The following is a 22,436-nucleotide window of genomic DNA, read 5'->3' as shown; positions in this document are numbered from 1 at the left end:
TCTTACCTCTGGGGCTGTACTGGTGGGTGTGGGTAGAGAGAGAGAGACAGAGAGACAGACAGTGAGAGAGACAGAGAAAGTGCGAGAGAGTGAGAGACAGACCATGGGAGAGAGAGAGGGATAGAGTGAGAGGGACAGAGATAGAGGGAGACATGGAAACAGAGTTAGAGAGAGACAGAGAGTAACAGACAGAGAGATTGAGACATAGAGAGACAGACAGAGGAAGAGAAACTGACAGAGAGAGAAAGATGGACTGAGAGAGACAGAGACCATGAGAGAGAGAGAGAGAGACAGAGACTGTTAGAGAGAGAGGGAGAGACAGAAAGAGAAAAAGCAGACCGCGAGAGATACAGACTGAGAGAGAGACAGTCCAAGAGAGACAGACTGCGAAAGAGATGGATCGAGAGACAGACAGAGACAGAGAGAGAGAGAGAGATGTAGGGAGATAGAGACAGAGAGAGAGAGAGAGAGAGAGAGCGAGATAGAGAGAGAGAAGCAGAGAGAGAGACAGGCCATGCGAGAGTGACAGAGAGAGAGAAACAGAGACAGTGAGAGAGAGGCAGTGAGAGAGAGAGGGACACAAAGTGTGGTAAACACCACTGGTCACATACTACGTGTATTAGGGTACTGCCACTGTACTACAGTTAATACTGTAAATCCCAGCCTGCTGGCTCCTCCCAGCCGGCGACGTATAAAAGTGTCTGCTTCCCTGCGCTGCTTCCATTCTGGTTCCAGCTGCAGGAGGCTGAACATCCAGTGCAATAAAGCCTCGATAGTTTCACCATTTTGTCTCGTGGTCATTGATGGCACATCACAAAGACAGAAAGGGAAAGAGAGAGGGGCAGAGAGAGTGAGCAGGGAGACAGATCGAGAGAGAGAGACAGAGACCGAGGGAGAGAGCCCGATGGAAAGAGAACAAAACAGAGAGAGGAAGAAGGAGAGACAGAGTGACGAAGAGCAAAACGTCCCTCTTTCTCGGGGCTCAGTTTCTGACCTTTCTCATGCTAATCGAGGTTTCCACACCAGGTCGAATATCAAAACCTCCATCCTCCATGAATGGGAACTTGTTGCGCTCATGGACCATCACCCGGGCCCCAGCCTCAGTGGACAGTAGCGGAATATAATCATTCTGTACGGTCTTCAATAGCAAGGAGAGACCTGGGAGGAGATAGAGAGCAGAGATTTACTCTGTATCTAACCCCGTGCTGTACCTGTCCTGGGAGTGTTTGATGGGGACAGTGTAGAGGGAGCTTTACTCTGTCTCTAACCCCGTGCTGTACCTGTCCTGGGAGTGTTTGATTTGGACAGTGTGGAGGGAGCTTTACTCTGTATCTAACCCCGTGCTGTACCTGTCCTGGGAGTGTTTGATGGGGACAGTGTGGAGGGAGCTTTACGCTGTATCTAACCCGTGCTGTGCCTGTCCTGGGTGTGTTTGATTTGGACAGTGTGGAGGGTGCTTTAATCTGTATCTAACCCGTGCTGTACCTATCCTGGGAGTGTTTGATGGACACGGTGTAGAGGGAGCTTTACTCTGTAACTAACCCCGTGTTGAACTGTTTCATTTGGACAGTGTGGAGGGAGCTTTATTCTGCATTTAACTCCATGTTGTGCCTTTCCTGGGAGTGTTTGATGGGGACAGTGCAGATGGAACTTTATTCTGTATCTAACCCTGTGCTGTACCTGTCCTGGGGGAGATTGATGGGGGCAGTGTAGAGGGAGCTTTACTCTGTATCTAATCCTGTGCTGTGTCTGTCCTGAGAGTGTTTGATGGGGACAGTGCAGAGGGAGCTTTACTTTGTATCTAACCCTGTGCTGTACCTGTCCTGGGAGTGTTTGATGGGGACAGTGTAGAGGGAGCTTTACTCTGTATCTAACCCCGTGCTGTACCTGTCCTGGGAGTGTTTGATGGGGCAGTGGCAGTGTAGAGGGATCTTGCCTCTTTATCTAACCCCATGCTGTACCTGTCCTGGGAGTGTTTGATGGGGCAGTGTAGAGGGAGTTGACTCTGTGTCTAACCCCGTGCTGTACCTGTCCTGGGAGTGTTTGATGGGGACAGTGTAGAGGGAGCTTGACTCTGTATCTAACTCCGTGCTGTCCCTGTCCTGGGAGTGTTTGATGGGGACAATGTAGAGGGAGCTTTACTCTGTATCCAACCTCGTGCTGTACCTGTCCTGGGTGTGTTTGATTTGGACAGTGTGGAGGGAGCTTTAATCTGTATCTAACCCATGCTGTACCTGTCCTGGGAGTGTTTGATGGGGACAGTGTGGAGGTGGATTTACTCTGTATCTAACCCGTGCTGTACCTGTCCTGGGAGTGTTTGATGGACACGGTGTAGAGGGTGCTTTACACTGTATCTAACCCCGTGTTGTACCTGTCCTGGGAGTGTTTGATTTGGACAGTGTGGATGGATCTTTATTCTGCATCTAACTCCATGTTGTACCTGTCCTGGGAGTGTTTGATGGGGACAGTGCAGATGGAACTTTATTCTGTATCTAACCCAGTGCTGTACCTGTCCTGGGGGAGTTTGATGGGGACAGTGTAAAGCGAGCTTTACTCTGTATATAATCCTGTGCTGTGTCTGTCCTGAGAGTGTTTGATGGGGACAGTGCAGAGGGAGCTTTACTCTGTATCTAACCGCGTGCTGTACCTGTCCTGGGAGTGTTTGATGGGGCAGTGTAGAGGGAGCTTGACTCTGTATCTAACACCGTGCTGTACCTGTCCTGGGAGTGTTTGATGGGGACAGTGCAGAGGGACCTTTACTCTGTATCTAACTCCATGCTGTACCTGTCCTGGGTATGTTTGATTTGGACAGTGTGGAGGGAGCTTTATTCTGTATCTAACTCCATGGTGTACCGGTCCTGGGAGTTTTTGAATGGGACAGTGTACAGGGAGCTTTACTCTCTATCTAACCCTGTGTAGTTATTGTCCTGGGAGTGTTTGTTGTGGACAGTGTGTGGTAGTCACCATTGTTGTATTGTATATACCGAATGCGAGGGGTATTACGGTAAGGCTCCTGTACTACAGGTATGGGGGTCGATCCCTGCCTGTTGGCTCCGCCCAGTAGGCGGAGTATAAATGTGTGGGCTCTCTGAGCTGCAGCCATTTCGGCAGCAGCTGCGGGAGGCCACACATCTCTGTGTAATAAAGCCTCGATTACTCTCTACTCTCGTCTCGTCGTAATTGATAGTGCATCAATTTATTACACAGAGATTTTACAAAGATGGATCTCCGCATCACGCCGGATCGCCTGCAGCTGCATCCTCAAGCAGACAAGGCCAAGTCGGCCTTCGCACATTGGCTAGCTTGCTTTGAAGCCTACATCGGATCGGCGACAGACCCACCCTCAGAGCCACAGAAGCTCCAGATCCTTTACACGCGGCTGAGCTCCGATATCTTTCCCCTCATCCGGGACGCGCCGACCTACGCTGAGGCCATGGCGCTACTGAAGGAGAACTACACTCAGCAGACCAACAAAATCTATGCCAGGCACCTCCTGTCCACGCGGCATCAACTCCCCGGTGAGTCTGTGGAAGATTTCTGGCGTGCCCTGCTCGCCCTGGTGAGAGACTGCGATTGCCAGGCCGTTTCGGCCATTGAACATTCTGACCTGCTAGTTAGAGATGCGTCCGTTACGGGCATAGGGTCGGCCGACATCCGCCACGCCTCTTAGAAGGGGCTACCCTCGACCTCGCGGCGACAAAGAAACTAGCGATCTCGCTCACAGTCGCCTCATGCAACGTACAGGCGTATGCCCCCGACCGCACGGCCCACCCCTCCTGGGCATCGTGGACCCCGCCAGCGAACACCCCACCGTGGACCCCATCAGCGACCTCCCCCAGCCAACCCCAGACCTACGCCACGCGGCAGCCAACCAACCCCGGGGGACCCAAGTGCTACTTCAGCGGACTGACAAAACACCCCCGGCAGCGCTGCCCGGGGCGGGGTACGCCCTGCAAGGCTGGCGGGAAGAAAGGACATTTTGCTGCTGTGTGCCAGGCCCGCTCGATCGCCGCTATTGTCCCTGTACCCCCCACGTGCGGCCTGTGGGTGCTGCCATCTTGCTCGCCTCACAACCCGTGTGGCCCGTGGGTGCTGCCATCTTGCTCGCCTCACAACCCGTGCGGCCTGTGGGTGCTGCCATCTTGCTCGCCTCACAACCCGTGTGGCCCGTGGGTGCTGCCATCTTGCTCGCCTCACAACCCGTGTGGCCCGTGGGTGCTGCCATCTTGCTCGCCTCACAACCCGTGTGGCCCGTGGGTGCCGCCATCTTGCTCGTCATCTTGCTCGCCTCAGGACACGTGCAGCCCGTGGGTGCCGCCATCTTGCTCGCCTCACAACCCGTGTGGCCCGTGGGTGCCGCCATCTTGCTCGTCATCTTGCTCGCCTCAGGACACGTGCAGCCCGTGGGTGCCGCCATCTTGCTCGCCTCACAACCCGTGAGGCCCGTGGGCGCCGCCATCTTCGCCGCTTTAGGACCCCTGCTCATCGACCACCTCATCAGGCCGCTCGTCACCTGCAACCGCCGCTGACCAGCCGCGTCTCGCCTCCATCACGATCGACCAGTCCCGACCGCGCAACCTCGCGACCATGTCGACGACAGTGAAGGTCGACGGGCACAAGATATCCCGCTTCTGGGAGCATTGAGAGCTTCATCCACCCCGATACGGTAAGGCGCTGCTCCCTCACGGTACACCCCATTAACCAGAAAATCTCCCTGGCCTCCGGATCCCACTCCGTGGCGATCCGGGGGTACTGCACCGCTGCCCTCACCGTCCAGGGCGTAGAGTTCAGCGGCTTCCGTCTCTGCGTCCTCCCCAACCTCTGTGCTGCCTTGCTACTCGGCCCGGACTCCCAGTGCAACCTCCAGAGCCTAACCCTGAAATTTGGCGGGCCCCTACCACCCCTTACTGTAATCGGCCTCACGAATCTTAAGGTCGACCCGTGTTCTCTGTTTGCAAACCTCACCCCGGATTGCAAACCCGTCGCCACCAGGAGCAGACGGTACAGCGCCCAGGACAGGACCTTCATCAGGTCTGAGGTCCAGCGGCTGCCGCGGGAAGGTATTATCGAGGCCAGCAACAGCCCCTGGAGAGCCCAAGTGGTAGTTGTGAAAACTCGGGAGAAAAACAGTATGGTCGTTGACTACAGTCAGACCATCAATCGGTACACGCAGCTCGACGCGTACCCCCTCCCGCGCATATCTGACATGGTCAATCAGATTGCACAGTACCGGGTCTTCTCGACCGCCCGTACACCATGTTTGAAGCGGACGGCCGCCTTTACCACTTCCTTAGGGTTCCCTTTGGCGTCACTAACGGGGCCTCGGTCTTCCAACGGGAGATGGACCGAATGGTTGACCGGTACGGACTGCGGGCCACCTTCCCGTACCTAGATAACGTCACCATCTGCGGCCACGATCAGCAGGACCACGACGCTAACCTTTCCAAATTTCTCCACACCGCCAAACTCGTCAACCTAACCTACAACAAGGAGAAGTGCGTGTTTAGCACGAACCGATTAACCCTCCTCGGCTATGTGGTCCAGAACGGAGTGCTAGGGCCTGACCCAGATCGCATGCGCTCCCTCATGGAACTCCCCCTTCCCCACTGCCCGAAGGCCCTCAAACAATGCCTGGGCTTCTTCTCGTACTACGCCCAGTGGGTCCCTAACTATGCGGACAAGGCCCGCCCACTCATTCACTCCACCGTTTTTCCCATGACGGCCGAGGCTCACCAGGCCTTCAACCGTATCAAGGCCGACATCGCCAAGGCAGCAATGCTCGCGGTCGACGAGACACTCCCCTTCCAAGTGGAGCGCGATGCATCAGACGTCGCTCGAGCCGCTGCCCTCAACCAGGCAGGCAGGCCCGTGGCATTCTTTTCCCGCACCCAAATGCCTCCGAAATTCGGCACTCCTCTGTCGAAAAGGAGGCCCAAGCCATCATTGAAGTTGTGCGGCATTGGAGGCATTACCTAGACGGCAGGAGATTCACTCTCCTCACTGATCAACGGTCGGTTGCCTTCATGTTCGACAACACACAACGGGGTAAGATCAAAAATGATAAGAGCTTGAGGTGGAGGATCGAGCTCTCCACTTACAATTACAAGATTTTGTATCACCCCGGTAAGCTCAATGAACCCCCCGATGCCCTATCCAGAGGTACATGCGCCAGCGCACAAGTGGACCGACTTCGGACCCTGCACGACGATCTCTGTCACCCAGGGGTCGCCCGCTTTTATCACTTCATAAAGGCCCTCAATCTGCCCGACTCCATCGAGGAAGTCAGGGCTGTCACCAGAGACTGCCAGGTCTGCGCGGAGTGTAAACCGCACTTCTACCGGCCAGACCGTGCATGCCTGGTGAAAGCCTCCCGCCCATTTGAACGCCTCAGCGTGAACTTCAAAGGGCCCCTCCCCTCCACCAACCGCAACACGTACTTTCTTAATGTGGTCGACGAATATTCCAGATTCCCCTTCGCCGTCCCATGCCCCGATATGACGTCTGCCACCATCATCAAAGCCCTCAACGCCAGCTTCGCTCTGTTCGTTTTCCCCGCCTACGTCCACAGCAACCGGGGATCCTCATTTATGAGCGATGAGCTGCGGCAGTTCCTGCTCAACAGGGGCACTGCCTCGAGCAGGACGACCAGCTACAACCCCCGGGGAAACGGGCAGGTGGAGCGGGAGAATGGGACGGTCTGGAAGGCCGTCCAGCTGGCACTACGGTCGAGAACTCTCCCGGCCTCCCGCTGGCAGGAGGTCCTGCCCGACGCCCTTCACTCCATTCGGTCGCTCCTGTGCACTGCGACTAACGAAACCCCCCATGAACGTCTCTTTGCCTTCCCCAGGAAGTCCACCTCCGGGGTTTCGCTCCCAACGTGGCTGGCAGCTCCAGGACCCATTCTCCTCCGCAAGCACGTGTGGCTACACAAGGCGGACCCGTTGGTTGAGAGGGTACAGCTACTTCACGCAAACCCACGGTACGCCTACGTAGCGTACCCCGACGGCCGCCAAGACACAGTCTCCCTCAGGGACCTGGCACCAGCTGGGTCCCCCCCTCCCCCCCCCCCCCCTCTCTGTCCCGGTGCCACCCTCCCTTCCCCCAGCGCACCCCACCACAGCCCCCACTCCAGGACAATCCGTCCTCCCCTTGGTCCCACCCGGGGATGAAGATGAGGTTGACACGCTCCTGGGGTCACCGACGACCGAACCAATGCCGAAATCGCCACCAGAACTGCGGCGCTCTCAACGACGGATCAAGGCGCCCGATCGTCTGAATTTGTAAACTTTTCCTTAAAATGTTAAACACCTGAATGTAAATAGTTTTCAGGACAATAACTGCACAGGATTAGATAGAGAGTAAAGCTCTCCACCGCTGGAATCTTTTTTAACAGGGGGTGAATGTGGTAGTCACCACTGTTGTATTGTATATACTGCATACGAGGGTATTACTGTAAGGCCCCTGTACTACAGGTACCTGTCCTGGGAGTGTTTGATGGGGACAGTGTAGAGGGAGCTTTACTCTGTATCTAACCCCGTGCTGTACCTGTCCTGGGAGTGTTTGATGGGGACAGTGTCGAGGGAGCTTTACTCTGTATCTAACTCCGTGCTGTACCTGTCCTGGGAGTGTTTGATGGGGACAGTGTAGAGGGAGCTTTACTCTGTATCTAACCCCGTGCTGTACCTGTCCTGGGAGTGTTTGATGGGGACAGTGTAGCGGGAGCTTTACTCTGTATCTAACTCCGTGCTGTACCTGTCCTGGGAGTGTTTGATGGGGACAGTGTAGAGGGAGCTTTACTCTGTATCTAACCCCGTGCTGTACCTGTCCTGGGAGTGTTTGATGGGGACAGTGTAGAGGGAGCTTTACTCTGTATCTAACCCCGTGCTGTACCTGTCCTGGGAGTGTTTGATGGGGACAGTGTAGAGGGAGATTTACTCTGTATCTAACCCCGTGCTGTACCTGTCCTGGGAGTGTTTGATGGCGACAGTGTAGAGGGAGCTTTACTCTGTATCTAACCCCGAGCTGCACCTGTCCTGGGAGTGTTTGATGGGGACAGTGTAGAGGGAGCTTTACTCTGTATCTAACCCCGAGCTGCACCTGTCCTGGGAGTGTTTGATGGGGACAGTGTAGAGGGAGCTTTACTCTGTATCTAACCCCATGCTGTACCTGTCCTGGGAGTGTTTGATGGGGACAGTGTAGAGGGAGCTTTACTCTGTATCTAACCCCGAGCTGCACCTGTCCTGGGAGTGTTTGATGGGGACAGTGTAGAGGGAGCTTTACTCTGTATCTAACCCTGTGCTGTACCTGTCCTGGGAGTGTTTGATGGGGACAGTGTAGAGGGAGATTTACTCTGTATCTAACCCCGTGCTGTACCTGTCCTGGGAGTGTTTGATGGGGACAGTGTAGAGGGAGCTTTACTCTGCATCTAACCCCGTGCTGTACCTGTCCTGGGAGTGTTTGATGGGGACAGTGTAGAGGGAGCTTTACTCTGTATCTAACCCCGTGCTGTACCTGTCCTGGGAGTGTTTGATGGGGACAGTGTAGAGGGAGCTTTACTCTGTATCTAACCCCGTGCTGTACCTGTCCTGGGAGAGTTTAAAGGGGACAGTGTAGAGGGAGCTTTACTCTGTATCTAACCCCATGCTGTACCTGTCCTGGGAGTGTTTGATGGGGACAGTGTAGAGGGAGCTTTACTCTGTATCTAACCCCGAGCTGCACCTGTCCTGGGAGTGTTTGATGGGGACAGTGTAGAGGGAGCTTTACTCTGTATCTAACCCCGAGCTGCACCTGTCCTGGGAGTGTTTGATGGGGACAGTGTAGAGGGAGCTTTACTCTGTATCTCACCCCGTGCTGTACCTGTCCTGGGAGTGTTTGATGGGGACAGTGTAGAGGGAGCTTTACTCTGTATCTAACCCCGTGCTGTACCTGTCCTGGGAGTGTTTGATGGGGACAGTGCAGAGGGAGCTTCACTCTGTATCTAACCCAGTGCTGTACCTGTCCTGGGAGTGTTTGATGGGGACAGTGTAGAGGGAGCTTTACTCTGTATCTAACCCCATGCTCTACCTGTCCTGGGAGCGTTTGATGGGGACAGTGTAGAGGGAGCTTTACTCTGTATCTCACCCCGTGCTGTACCTGTCCTGGGAGTGTTTGATGGGGACAGTGTAGAGGGAGCTTTACTCTGTACCTACTCCATGCTCTACCTGTCCTGGGAGTTTTGATGTGGACAATGTAGAGGGAGCTTTACTCTGTATCTCACCCCGTGCTGTACCTGTCCTGGGAGTGTTTGAGGGGGACAGTGTAGAGGGAGCTTTACTTTGAATCTAACTCCGTGCTCCACCTGTCCTGTGAGTGTTTGATGGGGACAGTGTAGAGGGAGCTTTACTCTGTATCTAACCCCGTGCTGTACCTGTCCTGGGAGCGTTTGATGGGGACAGTGTAGAGGGAGCTTTACTCTGTATCTCACCCCGTGCTGTACCTGTCCTGGGAGTGTTTGATGGGGACAGTGTAGAGGGAGCTTTACTCTGTATCTCACCCCGTGCTGTACCTGTCCTGGGAGTGTTTGATGGGGACAGTGTAGAGGGATCTTTACTCAGTATCTAACCCTCTGCATGTCCCTATCCTGGGAGTGTTTGATGGGGACAGTGTAGAGGGATCTTTACTCAGTATCTAACCCCGTGCTGTACCTGTCCTGGGAGTGTTTGATGGGGACAGTGTCGAGGGAGCTTTACTCTTGATTTTTAATCCCTTACCATGATCTTTACCAGTCTTTGAAGTTTTCCACTGGTAGCTGCTATTTATCCCATTAAACGTGTAGCAATTGCCATAGATTGGATGATGAAATCTTGTATAGTTACTGAAATTAGAAAGACTCTGTGAGATACTAAGAGGATTCAGACCCTTTCAGTCTCTCTCCCACTCTGTCTCCACCTCACTCACTTCTCTTTCTCTCCCCCTCAGTCTCTCCCTGTTCTCTGCCTCTCTCTGTCTCTACCTCTCTCTATCTCTCCCTCTCTCTATCTCTATCTGTTCTGTCTCTACCTCTCTCTGTCTCGATCCCTGTGTTCTGTCTCCATCTCTCTCTGCCTTGTTCCCTGTTTTCGCTCTCTCTCTCTCTGCCTACCTCTCTGTGTTTCTGTCTGTCTCTTCCTCTGTCTCCCTCTCTCTGTCTCTCTCTACCCCTGTCTCTACCTCCCTCTGTCCTTCTATCTCTGCCTCTCCCTATCTCTCTCTCTCTCTATCTCTTTGTTTCTCTGGCTCACTTTGTCTCTCTCGCTGACTCTGTTTCTCTGTCTCCTCCGGTCAATCTCGCTTACGCTCACTCTCTGATTGTGTTTCTCTCTATGACTGTCGCTTTCTCCCTCTCTATCTCTTTCTCTTTCTGTCTCTCTCACTCTGTTTGTCTCCTTCTCTCTCTCTGTCTTTCTCTTTCTCTCTGTCACACTCTCTGTCTCTCATTGTGTATGTCTCTCTCGTTATCTCTCTGTCTCTTTCTCTGTCTCTCTCATTGTGCCTCTCTGTCTTTCTCTAACTCTTTCTCGTTGACTCTCATTGTGTGTGTGTCTCTCTGTGTCTGTCTCTCACTCTCCCTGTTTTCTCTCTCTCTTTCGTACACCGTTGAGTATAGATTTCAGCAGCTCTTATTAAGGTACATGTAGTCTAGCTAATTCAACAGTCAGTGATAGTTAATCACCTGTAACTAGATGTTAGGTACAGTAAAACTCTAGGAACGGTCTCCGTGCTTGTTTGTACACGCGTCTCTGTCCAACGCTACACAAGCCCCTCGGTGCAGGACACATGTTCTCTTACATCACTATGCAATGGTGATCTGTGTCCTGCCCCATAATAACCCCATATGTGCATTAACCTTATACCGCCACCCCACCAATATCTTTATCAAATTAATTTACAAGTTATGCCAGTTTACCCCACGTATTGCATCATTATGACCCTCCCCAACCCCCTCCCCCACACACCCTCCGTCCCCTCCTCAAGCCTCTGAGTTCACAGGGTCAGACATTCAAGTCTTCCATACCTCACCCTCTTTTTGTAATTTTTTGGGGGGATTGGATTGCTCTTTGTCAATTCCCCAAGTTGAAGTGACAGAGGGAGAGCTGTTTCCACCCCCCCCCCCCCCCCCCCCTACGTCCCATCCCCCTAGTGACAGTGTACCTAGGGGTAGGGATAGTGCTACTACAAGACAATGTCACAAGAATAGAGAGGTGAGTGGATATTTTTTGAAAAAACCCAAAGTGCGGGCGGAAGAAAGTATTCCACCATTGAAAAAGAAGTCTTAGCCTTGCTGCTAGCCCATCAGCACTTTGATGTCTATGTCCAAAATGACAATCAACTGACCATAATCTGCTTGCTTTCATCCAGAAGTTTAAAACCCGGAACTCCCGATTATTCCGTTGGCGTTTATTATTGCAACAGTGCAATGTCAAAATTGTACACATTCCCGGAAAGGATAATGTAATAGCGGATGCTTTGTCACAGGTTTAAAGGTTGACTAGTTACCAATTTGGAGACTGTGAAGGGAACTTGTATACTGAGGATGCAGATGATACAAAGATCTGTAGAGGGACAGGTAGTATTGAGGAAGCATGGGGGCTGCAGAAGGATTTGGACAGGCTAGGGAAATGGGCAATGAAGTGGCAAATGAAATATAATGTGGAAAAGTGTGAGGTTATGCACTTTGGAAGGAGGAATATAGGCATAGACTATTTTCTAAATGGGGAAATGCTCAGGAAATCAGAAGCACAAAGGGACTTGGGAGTCCTTGTTCACGATTCTGTTAAGGTTACCGTGCAGGTTCAGTCAGCAGTTAATTTGGCAAATGCAATGTTAGCATTCATGTCAAGAGGGCTAGAATACAAGACCACGGGTGTACTTCTGAGGCTGTATAAGGCTCTAGTGAGACCCCATTTGAAGTATTGTGAGCAGTTTTGGGCCCCATATCTAAGGAAGGATGTGCTGGCCTTGGAAAGGGTCCAGAGGAGGTTCACAAGAATCATCCCTGGAATGAACAGCTTGTTGTATGAGGAACGGCTGAGGACTCTGGGTCTGTACTCATTGGAGTTTAGAAGGATACGGGTGGATCTTATTGAAACTCACAGGTTACTGCGAGGCCTGGATAGAGTGGACGTGGAGAGGATGTTTCCACTTGTAGGAAAAACTAGAACCAGAGGACACCATCTCAGACTAAAGGGACGATCCTTTAAAACAGAGATGAGGAGGAATTTCTTCAGCCAGAGGGTGGTGAATCTGTGGAACTCATTGCCGCAGACGGCTGTGGAGGCCAAATCACTGAGTGTCTTTAAAACAGAGATAGATAGGTTCTTGATTAATAAGGGGATCTGAGGTTATGGGGAGAAGGCAGGAGACTGGGGATGAGAAAAATATCAGCCAATTTTGAATGGCGGAAGGGCAGCACGGTGGCGCAGTGGTTAGCATTGCTGCCTCACGGCGCCGAGGTCCCAGGTTCGATCCCGGCTCTGAATCACTGTCCGTGTGTAGTTTGCACATTCTCCCCGTGTTTGCGTGGGTTTCAGCCCCACAACACAAAGATGTGCAGGGTAGGTGGATTGGCCACACTAAATTGCCCCTTCATTGGAAAAAATGAATTGGGTACTCTAAATTTATTTTTAGAAATGATTGAATGGGCGGAGCAGACTCAATGGGCTGGAGGCCTAATTCTGCTCCTATGTCTTATGGTCTTGTACTCTTATGATGGATATGTGTCCGTGATTTATGTTGTGTATACCTCATAATGAAACATCCGCGCCCTGAAGTTTAATTCTTTTAGCGGGGGAGGTATGCAAGGGCGCTTCCTATTTATTCCCTGCTTATTTCCCCTTTCTTTTATTTTTACCGTTGCATGTTTGATCTATGGATGATTAATGGACCTGTGACTTTAAGACAGTGCAGCCTGTATCTTTCATTCAAGTAGGAAGAATCCAGAAGGCTGTGCTGGTTTAAACAGACTAACCGGCATCAGTAACAAAGAGATGGGTTGGGACTCGGTTTGATTGATTTGGTTGGAGGCCAATGAATTGGCTCAAAAGACTGTGTTCTGCCCAGGAACAGGTGGTGATTGAATCTGATCCGACTAGAATGTTTTTTTCATAGTCCCGGGGTTCCTGTTTGGTTTCGATTTTGATTCCAGCAGCCCAGTGAAGAGATCCAGCTAACTCCCTCCAGAAGGATCCAGCTAACTCTCTCCAGAGAGATCCAGCTCACTCTCTCCAGAGAGATCCAGCTAACTCTCTCCAGAAATATCCAGCTAACTCTCTCCAGAGAGATCCAGCTAACTCTCTCCAGAGAGATCCAGCTAACTCCCTCCAGAAGGATCCAGCTAACTCTCTCCAGAGAGATCCAGCTAACTCTCTCCAGAAGGATCCAGCTAACTCTCTCCAGAGAGATCCAGCTAACTCTCTCCAGAAAGATCCAGCTAACTCTCTCCAGAGAGATCCAGCTAACTCTCTCCAGAGAGATCCAGCTAACTCTCTCCAGAAATATCCAGCTAACTCTCTCCAGAGAGATCCAGCTAACTCTCTCCAGAAATATCCAGCTAACTCTCTCCAGAAAGATCCAGCTAACTCTCTCCAGAGAGATCCAGCTAACTCTCTCCAGAGGGATCCAGCTAACTCTCTCCAGAGAGATCCAACTAACTCTCTCCAGAGAGATCCAGCTAACTCTCTCCAGAAATATCCAGCTAACTCTCTCCAGAAATATCCAGCTAACTCTCTCCAGAGAGATCCAGCTAACTCTCTCCAGAGAGATCCAGCTAACTCCCTCCAGAAGGATCCAGCTAACTCTCTCCAGAGAGATCCAGCTAACTCTCTCCAGAAGGATCCAGCTAACTCTCTCCAGAGAGATCCAGCTAACTCTCTCCAGAAAGATCCAGCTAACTCTCTCCAGAGAGATCCAGCTAACTCTCTCCAGAGAGATCCAGCTAACTCTCTCCAGAAATATCCAGCTAACTCTCTCCAGAGAGATCCAGCTAACTCTCTCCAGAAATATCCAGCTAACTCTCTCCAGAAAGATCCAGCTAACTCTCTCCAGAGAGATCCAGCTAACTCTCTCCAGAGGGATCCAGCTAACTCTCTCCAGAGAGATCCAACTAACTCTCTCCAGAGAGATCCAGCTAACTCTCTCCAGAAATATCCAGCTAACTCTCTCCAGAAAGATCCAGCTAACTCTCTCCAGAGAGATCCAGCTAACTCTCCAGAGAGATCCAGCTAACTCTCTCCAGAAAGATCCAGCTAACTCTCTCCAGAAAGATCCAGCTAACTCTCTCCAGAGAGATCCAGCTAACTCTCCAGAGAGATCCAGCTAACTCTCTCCAGAGAGATCCAGCTAACTCTCCAGAGAGATCCAGCTAACTCTCTCCAGAGAGATCCAGCTAACTCTCCAGAGAGATCCAGCTAACTCTCTCCAGAGAGATCCAGCTAACTCTCTCCAGAAATATCCAGCTAACTCTCTCCAGAAATATCCAGCTAACTCTCTCCAGAGAGATCCAGCTAACTCTCCAGAGAGATCCAGCTAACTCTCTCCAGAGAGATCCAGCTAACTCTCTCCAGAGAGATCCAGCTAACTCTCTCCAGAGAGATCCAGCTAACTCTCTCCAGAGAGATCCAGCTAACTCTCTCCAGAGAGATCCAGCTAACTCTCTACAGAGAGATCCAGCTAACTCTCTCCAGAAAGATCCAGCTAACTCTCTCCAGAGAGATCCAGCTCACTCTCTCCAGAGAGATCCAGCTAACTCTCTCCAGAGAGATCCAGCTAACTCTCTCCAGAGAGATCCAGCTAACTCTCTCCAGAGAGATCCAGCTAACTCGCTCCAGAAAGATCCAGCTAACTCTCTCCAGAAATATCCAGCTAACTCTCTCCAGAGAGATCCAGCTAACTCTCTCCAGAGAGATCCAGCTAACTCTCTCCAGAGAGATCCAGCTAACTCTCTCCAGAGAGATCCAGCTAACTCTCTCCAGAAATATCCAGCTAACTCTCTCCAGAGAGATCCAGCTAACTCTCTCCAGAGAGATCCAGCTAACTCTCTCCAGAGAGATCCAGCTAACTCTCTCCAGAGAGATCCAGCTAACTCTCTCCAGAGAGATCCAGCTAACTCTCTCCAGAGAGATCCAGCTAACTCTCTCCAGAGAGATCCAGCTAACTCTCTCCAGAGAGATCCAGCTAACTCTCTCCAGAGAGATCCAGCTAACTCTCTCCAGAGAGATCCAGATAACTCTCTCCAGAGAGATCCAGCTCACTCTCTCCAGAGAGATCCGGCTCACTCTCTCCAGAGAGATCCGGCTCACTCTCTCCAGAGAGATCCAGCTCACTCTCTCCAGAGAGATCCGGCTCACTCTCTCCAGAAATATCCAGCTAACTCTCTCCAGAGAGATCCGGCTCACTCTCTCCAGAGAGATCCAGCTAACTCTCTCCAGAAATAACCAGCTCACTCTCTCCAGAGAGATCCGGCTCACTCTCTCCAGAGAGATCCAGCTAACTCTCTCCAGAAATAACCAGCTAACTCTCTCCAGAGAGATCCAGCTAACTCTCCAAGAGATCCAGCTAACACTCCCCAGAGAGATCCAGCTCACTCTCTCCAGAGGGATCCGGCTCACTCTCTCCAGAGAGATCCAGCTAACTCTCTCCAGAGAGATCCAGCTAACTCTGCCCAGAGAGATCCAGCTAACTCTCTCCAGAGAGATCCAGCTAACTCTCTCCAGAGGGATCCAGCTAACTCTCTCCAGAGGGATCCAGCTAACTCGCTCCAGAGAGATCCAGATCACTCTCTCCAGAGGGATCCAGCTAACTCTCTCCAGAGGGATCCAGCTAACTCTCTCCAGAGAGATCCAGCTAACTCTCTCCAGAAAGATCCAGCTAACCCTCTCCAGAGAGATCCAGCTAACTCTGTCCAGAGAGACCCAGCTAACTCTCTCCAAAAAGATCCAGCTAACCCTCTCCAGAGAGATCCAGCTAACTCTCTCCAGAGAGATCCAGATCACTCTCTCCAGAGAGATCCAGCTAACTCTCTCCAGAGAGATCCAGCTAACTCTGTCCAGAGAGATCCAGCTAACTCTCTCCAGAGAGATCCAGCTAACTCTCTCCAGAAATATCCAGCTAACTCTCTCCAGAGAGATCCAGCTAACTCTGTCCAGAGAGATCCAGCTAACTCTCTCCAGAGAGATGCAGCTAACTCTCTCCAGAAAGATCCAGCTAACTCTCTCAAGAGAGATCCAGCTAACTCTCTCCAGAAATATCCAGCTAACTCTCTACAGAGAGATCCAGCTAACTCTCTCCAGAGAGATCCAGCTAACTCTCTCCAGAGAGATCCAGCTAACTCTCTCCAGAAAGATCCAGCTAACTCTCTCCAGAGAGATCCAGCTAACTCTCTCCAGAGAGATCCAGCTAACTCTCTCCAGAGAGATCCAGCTAACTCTGTCCAGAGAGATCCAGCTAACTCTCTCCAGAGAGATCCAGCTAACTCTCTCCAGAAATATCCAGCTAACTCTCTCCAGAGAGATCCAGCTAACTCTGTCCAGAGAGATCCAGCTAACTCTCTCCAGAGAGATCCAGCTAACTCTCTCCAGAAAGATCCAGCTAACTCTCTCCAGAGAGATCCAGCTAACTCTCTCCAGAAATATCCAGCTAACTCTCTACAGAGAGATCCAGCTAACTCTCTCCAGAGAGATCCAGCTAACTCTCTCCAGAGAGATCCAGCTAACTCTCTCCAGAAAGATCCAGCTAACTCTCTCCAGAGAGATCCAGCTAACTCTCTCCAGAGAGATCCAGCTAACTCTCTCCAGAGAGATCCAGCTAACTCTGTCCAGAGAGATCCAGCTAACTCTCTCCAGAGAGATCCAGCTAACTCTCTCCAGAAATATCCAGCTAACTCTCTCCAGAGAGATCCAGCTAACTCTGTCCAGAGAGATCCAGCTAACTCTCTCCAGAGAGATCCAGCTAACTCTCTCCAGAAAGATCCAGCTAACTCTCTCCAGAGAGATCCAGCTCACTCTCTCCAGAGAGATCCAGCTAACTCTCTCCAGAAAGATCCAGCTCACTCTCCCCAGAGAGATCCAGCTAACTCTCTCCAGAGAGATCCAGCTAACTCTCTCCAGAGAGATCCAGCTCACTCTCTCCAGAGAGATCCAGCTAACTCTCTCCAGAGGGATCCAGCTAACTCTGTCCAGAGAGATCCAGCTAACTCTCTCCAGAGAGATCCAGCTAACTATCTCCAGAAATATCCAGCTAACTCTCTCCAGAGAGATCCAGCTAACTCTCTCCAGAGAGATCCAGCTAACTCTCTCCAGAGAGATCCAGCTAACTCTCACCAGAGGGATCCAGCTAACTCTGTCCAGAGAGATCCAGCTAACTCTCTCCAGAGAGATCCAGCTAACTCTGTCCAGAGAGATCCAGCTAACTCTCTCCAGAGAGATCCAGCTAACTCTGTCCAGAGAGATCCAGCTAACTCTCTCCAGAGGGATCCAGCTAACTCTGTCCAGAGAGATCCAGCCAACTCTCTCCAGAGAGATCCAGCTAACTCTCTCCAGAAATATCCAGCTAACTCTCTCCAGAGAGATCCAGCTAACTCTCTCCAGAGGGATCCAGCTCACTCTCTCCAGAAATATTCAGCTAACTCTCCCCGGAGAGATCCAGCTAACTCTCTCCAGAGGGATCCTGCTAACTCTCTCCAGAGAGATCCAGCTAACTCTCTCCAGAAATATCCAGCTAACTCTCTCCAGAGAGATCCAGCTAACTCTCTCCAGAAATATCCAGCTAACTCTCTCCAGAGAGATCCAGCTCACTCTCTCCAGAGAGATCCAGCTAACTCTCTCCATAGAGATCCAGATAACTCTCTCCAGAAATATCCAGCTAACTCTCTCCAGAGAGATCCAGCTAACTCTCTCCAGAGAGATCCAGCTAACTCTCTCCAGAGAGATCCAGCTAACTCTCTCCAGAGAGATCCAGCTAACTCTCTCCAGAGAGATCCAGCTAACTCTCTCCAGAGAGATCCAGCTAACTCTCTACAGAGAGATCCAGCTAGCTCTCTCCAGAGAGATCCAGCTAACTCTCTCCAGAAATATCCAGCTAACTCTCTCCAGAAATATCCAGCTAACTCTCTCCAGAGAGATCCAGCTAACTCTGTCCAGAGAGATCCAGCTAACTCTCTCCAGAAATATCCAGCTAACTCTCTCCAGAGAGATCCAGCTAACTCTCTCCAGAGAGATCCAGCTAACTCTCTCCAGAGAGATCCAGCTAACTCTCTCCAGAGAGATCCAGCTAACTCTCTCCAGAGAGATCCAGCTAACTCTCTCCAGAGAGATCCAGCTAACTCTCTCCAGAGAGATCCAGCTAACTCTCTCCAGAGAGATCCAGCTAACTCTCTCCTGAGAGATCCAGCTAACTCTCTCCAGAGAGATCCAGCTAACTCTCTCCAGAGAGATCCAGCTGACTCTCTACAGAAAGATCCAGCTAACTCTCTCCAGAGAGATCCAGCTAACTCTGTCCAGAGAGATCCAGCTAACTCTCTCCAGAGAGATCCAGCTAACTCTCTCCAGAGAGATCCAGCTAACTCTCTCCAGAGAGACCCAGCTAACTCTCTCCAGAGAGATCCAGCTAACTCTCTCCAGAAAGATCCAGCTAACTCTCTCCAGAGAGATCCAGCTAACTCTCTCCAGAGAGATCCAGATCACTCTCCCCAGAGAGATCCAGCTAACTCTCTCCATAGAGATCCATCTAACTCTCTCCTGAAGGGCACTGTGAGGGCTGAATAATTCTCCACAAAGCTGCTAAAAGTTGTGTGTTAAGCATTCTTGAAACCACAGATACCTGAATGAATCCACAGTAGAATCCTTGAACTTCCGGCCGGAATTGAAGAAAAGCTGCTTTAAAAAACCACCATCTGAAGCAAAGAATCTGTATTTTATCTCCGCCCCTTTTCTCCCCCTCTGTGTTTGTCTGTCTTGTATGTGTGGCTAGAGGGTGGGGGCAGTTAAAGTGGGAGTCAGAAGTTAAATGATAGTTAACCAGTTGTATTTACTGTACATCTTGTTCATAGATTACAGTGCAGAAGGAGGCCATTTGGCCCATCGAGTCTGCACCGGCTCTTGGAAAGAGCACCCTACCCAAGGTCAACACCTCCACCCTATCCCCATAACCCAGTAACGCCACCCAACACTAAGGGCAATTTTGGACACTAAGGGCAATTTATCATGGCCAATCCACCTAACCTGCACATCTTCGGACTGTGGGAGGAAACCGGAGCACCCGGAGGAAACCCACGCAGACACGGGGAGGATGTGCAGACTCTGCACAGACAGTGACCCAAGCCGGAATCGAACCTGGGACCCTGGAGCTGTGCAGCAATTGTGCTATCCACAATGCTACCGTGCTGCCCCTTGTTATTGCTTTTAAAGTTACAAACCTGGTGACTGTAATTATTGGCCCGCCAAGGGCCAAACACTTCGGCATTTTTAATGCAAATTAGTGTTTATTTCACTTGTGCTGTGACTACGGGGCAGGTGGGGCTGAAATTGTTTAAAAAATAAATTTAAAACACCCAATTCACTTTTTCCAATTAAGGGGCAATTTAATGTGGTCAATTCACCTAGCCTGCACATCTTTGGGTTGTGGGGTTGAGACCTGCGACACAGGTAGAATGTGCAAATTCCACAGCGTCACCATGCTGCCAGCACGTGGGGCTGGAATTGACCATACACTAGCCCAGGGTGTCGTAACAACAGGCTCTTCCTGTCATTTGGGTGTGACTTGGTCACGGGCTCTTCCTGTCACTCGGGGGTGACTTGGTCACAAGCTCGCCATTGCGTTTTTTTTCCTGGGGTGGGTGGCAGGCAGTCATTCATGGATATCTGCCACTTAGTTCATTCCAGCATCACACGTGCCACTGTTGCGCCGGACATGGTCTCGGGCTTTGTCTTATTGATTGACGTCAGAGCCAGAGGTCGTGGCTTCTCTTTGATTGCAGGTTCCTCTCTCAACTGTCACCTACTCGAGGTGGGGCGGGCTTGCAAGCGGTTGGCCTGTCTGACCACGGGACTTCTGGCACCTGCAACATTAGTGGGCAAGCCTGGTTAGCAGAGGGAGGGGAGATTATCAGAGGCAGAGTCCCAATCAAGAGAATTGTTCTTGTTTGGGTAGCTGTGTGAGAATAATTTCATTGTCTGGAAGAACTGAGTGCTGAATTTGGTGCATTTTGAGTGCTATAGTAAGAGTTTGGTGACTGAGGGAGTATAAGGCTTCATTTTTATCTAAAGTTTAGTCTTTCTTTTATTTAGTTAATTAACGTAAAAGTTGCTGTTTGGTTTAGAAGAAGGTGAATTTTCAATCAGCTTTAAACAGGCTTCTACTTGTAGGCACTTGCAGCTGGAGCTTGTTAATTAGTTAATTGGATTAGGCCAGTTTTCAGAGGCTAGATTCACAGTATAAAGGTGATCCCCTACAGTGCAGACTTTGTTTGCACTGAGTGCTGAATTTGGTGCATTTTGAGTGCTATAGTAAGAGTTTGGTGACCGAGGGAGTGCTGAATTTGGTGCATTTTGAGTGCTATAGTAAGAGTTTGGTGACCGAGGGAGTGCTGAATTTGGTGCATTTTGAGTGCTATAGTAAGAGTTTGGTGACCGAGGGAGTGCTGAATTTGGTGCATTTTGAGTGCTATAGTAAGAGTTTGGTGACCGAGGGAGTTAGGTGAGGAGGGAGTAAGGTGCTCCTTTCATTTTGTTTCCGACATTTCCGCAAAGAGTGAGAAGAGAGCCAGGAGTTTACAGAACGTGTAGCTGACTGGGAGCAGAGTCGGAGGGCGGAGATCGAGTTAGTCCACAGGGCAGCTATATTCTGTCAGGTAAGAGGGGATGGAGGCTAGGCCAGTTGCATGCTCCTCCTGTAGGATGTGGGTGGTGAGGGATACCACCGGTGTCCCCGCTGACTATACCTGTGGGAAGTGCACCCAACTTCAGCTCCTCAAAGACCGTGTTAGGGAACTGGAGCTGAAGCTGGATGAACTTCGGATCATCCGGGAGGCAGAGGGGGTGATTGAGAAGAGTTACAGGGAGGTAACCACACCCAAGGTACAGGACAAGAATAGCTGGGTTACCGTCAGGGGGAAAAAAACAAACAGGCAGACAGTGCAGGGATCCCTCGTGGCCATTCCCTTTCAAAACAAGTGTACCGTTTTGGATGCTGTTGGGGGGGATGACCTACCGGGGGAAGGCCCTAGCGGCCAGGTCTCTGGCACTGAGTCTGGCTCTGGGGCTCAGAAGGGAAGGGGGGAGAATAGAAAAGCAATAGTTGTAGGAGATTCAATGGTTAGGGGAATAGATAGGAGATTCTGTGGTCGCAAGCGAGACTCCCGGAAGGTATGTTGCCTCCCGGGTGCCAGGGTCAGGGATGTCTCGGATCGTGTCTTCAGGATCCTTAAGGGGGAGGGCGAGCAGCCAGAAGTCGTGGTGCAAATTGGTACCAACGACATAGGTAGGAAAAGGGGTGTGGAGGTAATAAACAAGTTTAGGGAGTTAGGCTGGAAGTTAAAAGCCAGGACAGACAGAGTTGTCATCTCTGGTTTGTTGCCGGTGCCACGTGATAGCGAGGCTAGGAATAGGGAGAGAGTGCAGTTGAACACGTGGCTGCAGGAATGGTGTAGGAGGGAGGGCTTCAGGTATTTGGATAATTGGAGCACATTCTGGGGAAGGTGGGACCTGTACAAGCAGGACGGGTTGCATCTGAACCAGAGGGGCACCAATATCCTGGGAGGGAGGTTTTCTAGTACTCTTCGGGAGGGTTTAAACTAATTTGGCAGGGGAATGGGAACCGGATTTGTTGTCCAGCAACTAAGGTAGCCGATATTCAGGACGCCAAAGCGTGTAATGAGGCAGTGGAGAAGGGAACACTGACAAAGGAGAGTACTTGCAGGCACGGAGATGGGTTGAAGTGTATATACTTCAACGCAAGAAGCATCAGGAATAAGGTGGATGAACTTAAGGCATGGATCGGTACTTGGGACTACGATGTGGTGGCCATCACGGAAACTTGGATAGAAGAGGGGCAGAAATGGTTGTTGGAGGTCCCTGGTTATAGATGTTTCAATAAGATTAGGGAGGGTGGTAAAAGAGGTGGGGGCGTGGCATTGCTAATTAGAGATAGTATAACAGCTGCAGAAAGGCAGTTCGAGGAGTATCACCCTATTGAGGTAGTATGGGTTGAAGTCAGAAATAGGAAAGGAGCAGTCACCTTGTTAGGAGTTTTCTATAGGCCCCCCAATAGTAGCAGAGATGTGGAGGAACAGATTGGGAAACAGATTTTGGAAAGGTGCAGAAGTCACAGGGTAGTAGTCATGGGTGACTTTAACTTCCCAAACATTGAGTGGAAACTCTTTAGATCAAATAGTTTGGATGGGGTGGTGTTTGTGCAGTGTGTCCAGG

General features: G+C 51.0%; 1 protein-coding gene across 2 annotated transcripts in view; it reads right to left on the bottom strand.

Annotated features, from left to right (window-relative positions):
* Window positions 1–22,436, bottom strand: part of LOC140392892 (epithelial sodium channel subunit alpha-like) — a 145,936-nt gene that overhangs the window by 61,929 nt on the left and 61,571 nt on the right. For both annotated transcript variants that reach the window (XM_072478655.1, XM_072478654.1), the window contains exons 5-6: window positions 9,750–9,853; window positions 995–1,158 (exon numbers count right to left, since the gene is read on the bottom strand). In XM_072478655.1, the coding sequence (XP_072334756.1) occupies window positions 995–1,158; window positions 9,750–9,853 (268 nt within the window). The remainder of the gene's footprint in view (window positions 1–994; window positions 1,159–9,749; window positions 9,854–22,436) is intronic.

Source organism: Scyliorhinus torazame, chromosome 16 (genome assembly GCF_047496885.1).
Source record: "Scyliorhinus torazame isolate Kashiwa2021f chromosome 16, sScyTor2.1, whole genome shotgun sequence".
Taxonomy (NCBI): domain Eukaryota; kingdom Metazoa; phylum Chordata; class Chondrichthyes; order Carcharhiniformes; family Scyliorhinidae; genus Scyliorhinus; species Scyliorhinus torazame.
Note: the sequence above shows the minus strand (reverse complement) of the source record. Positions and strands in the feature narration are given on the sequence as shown.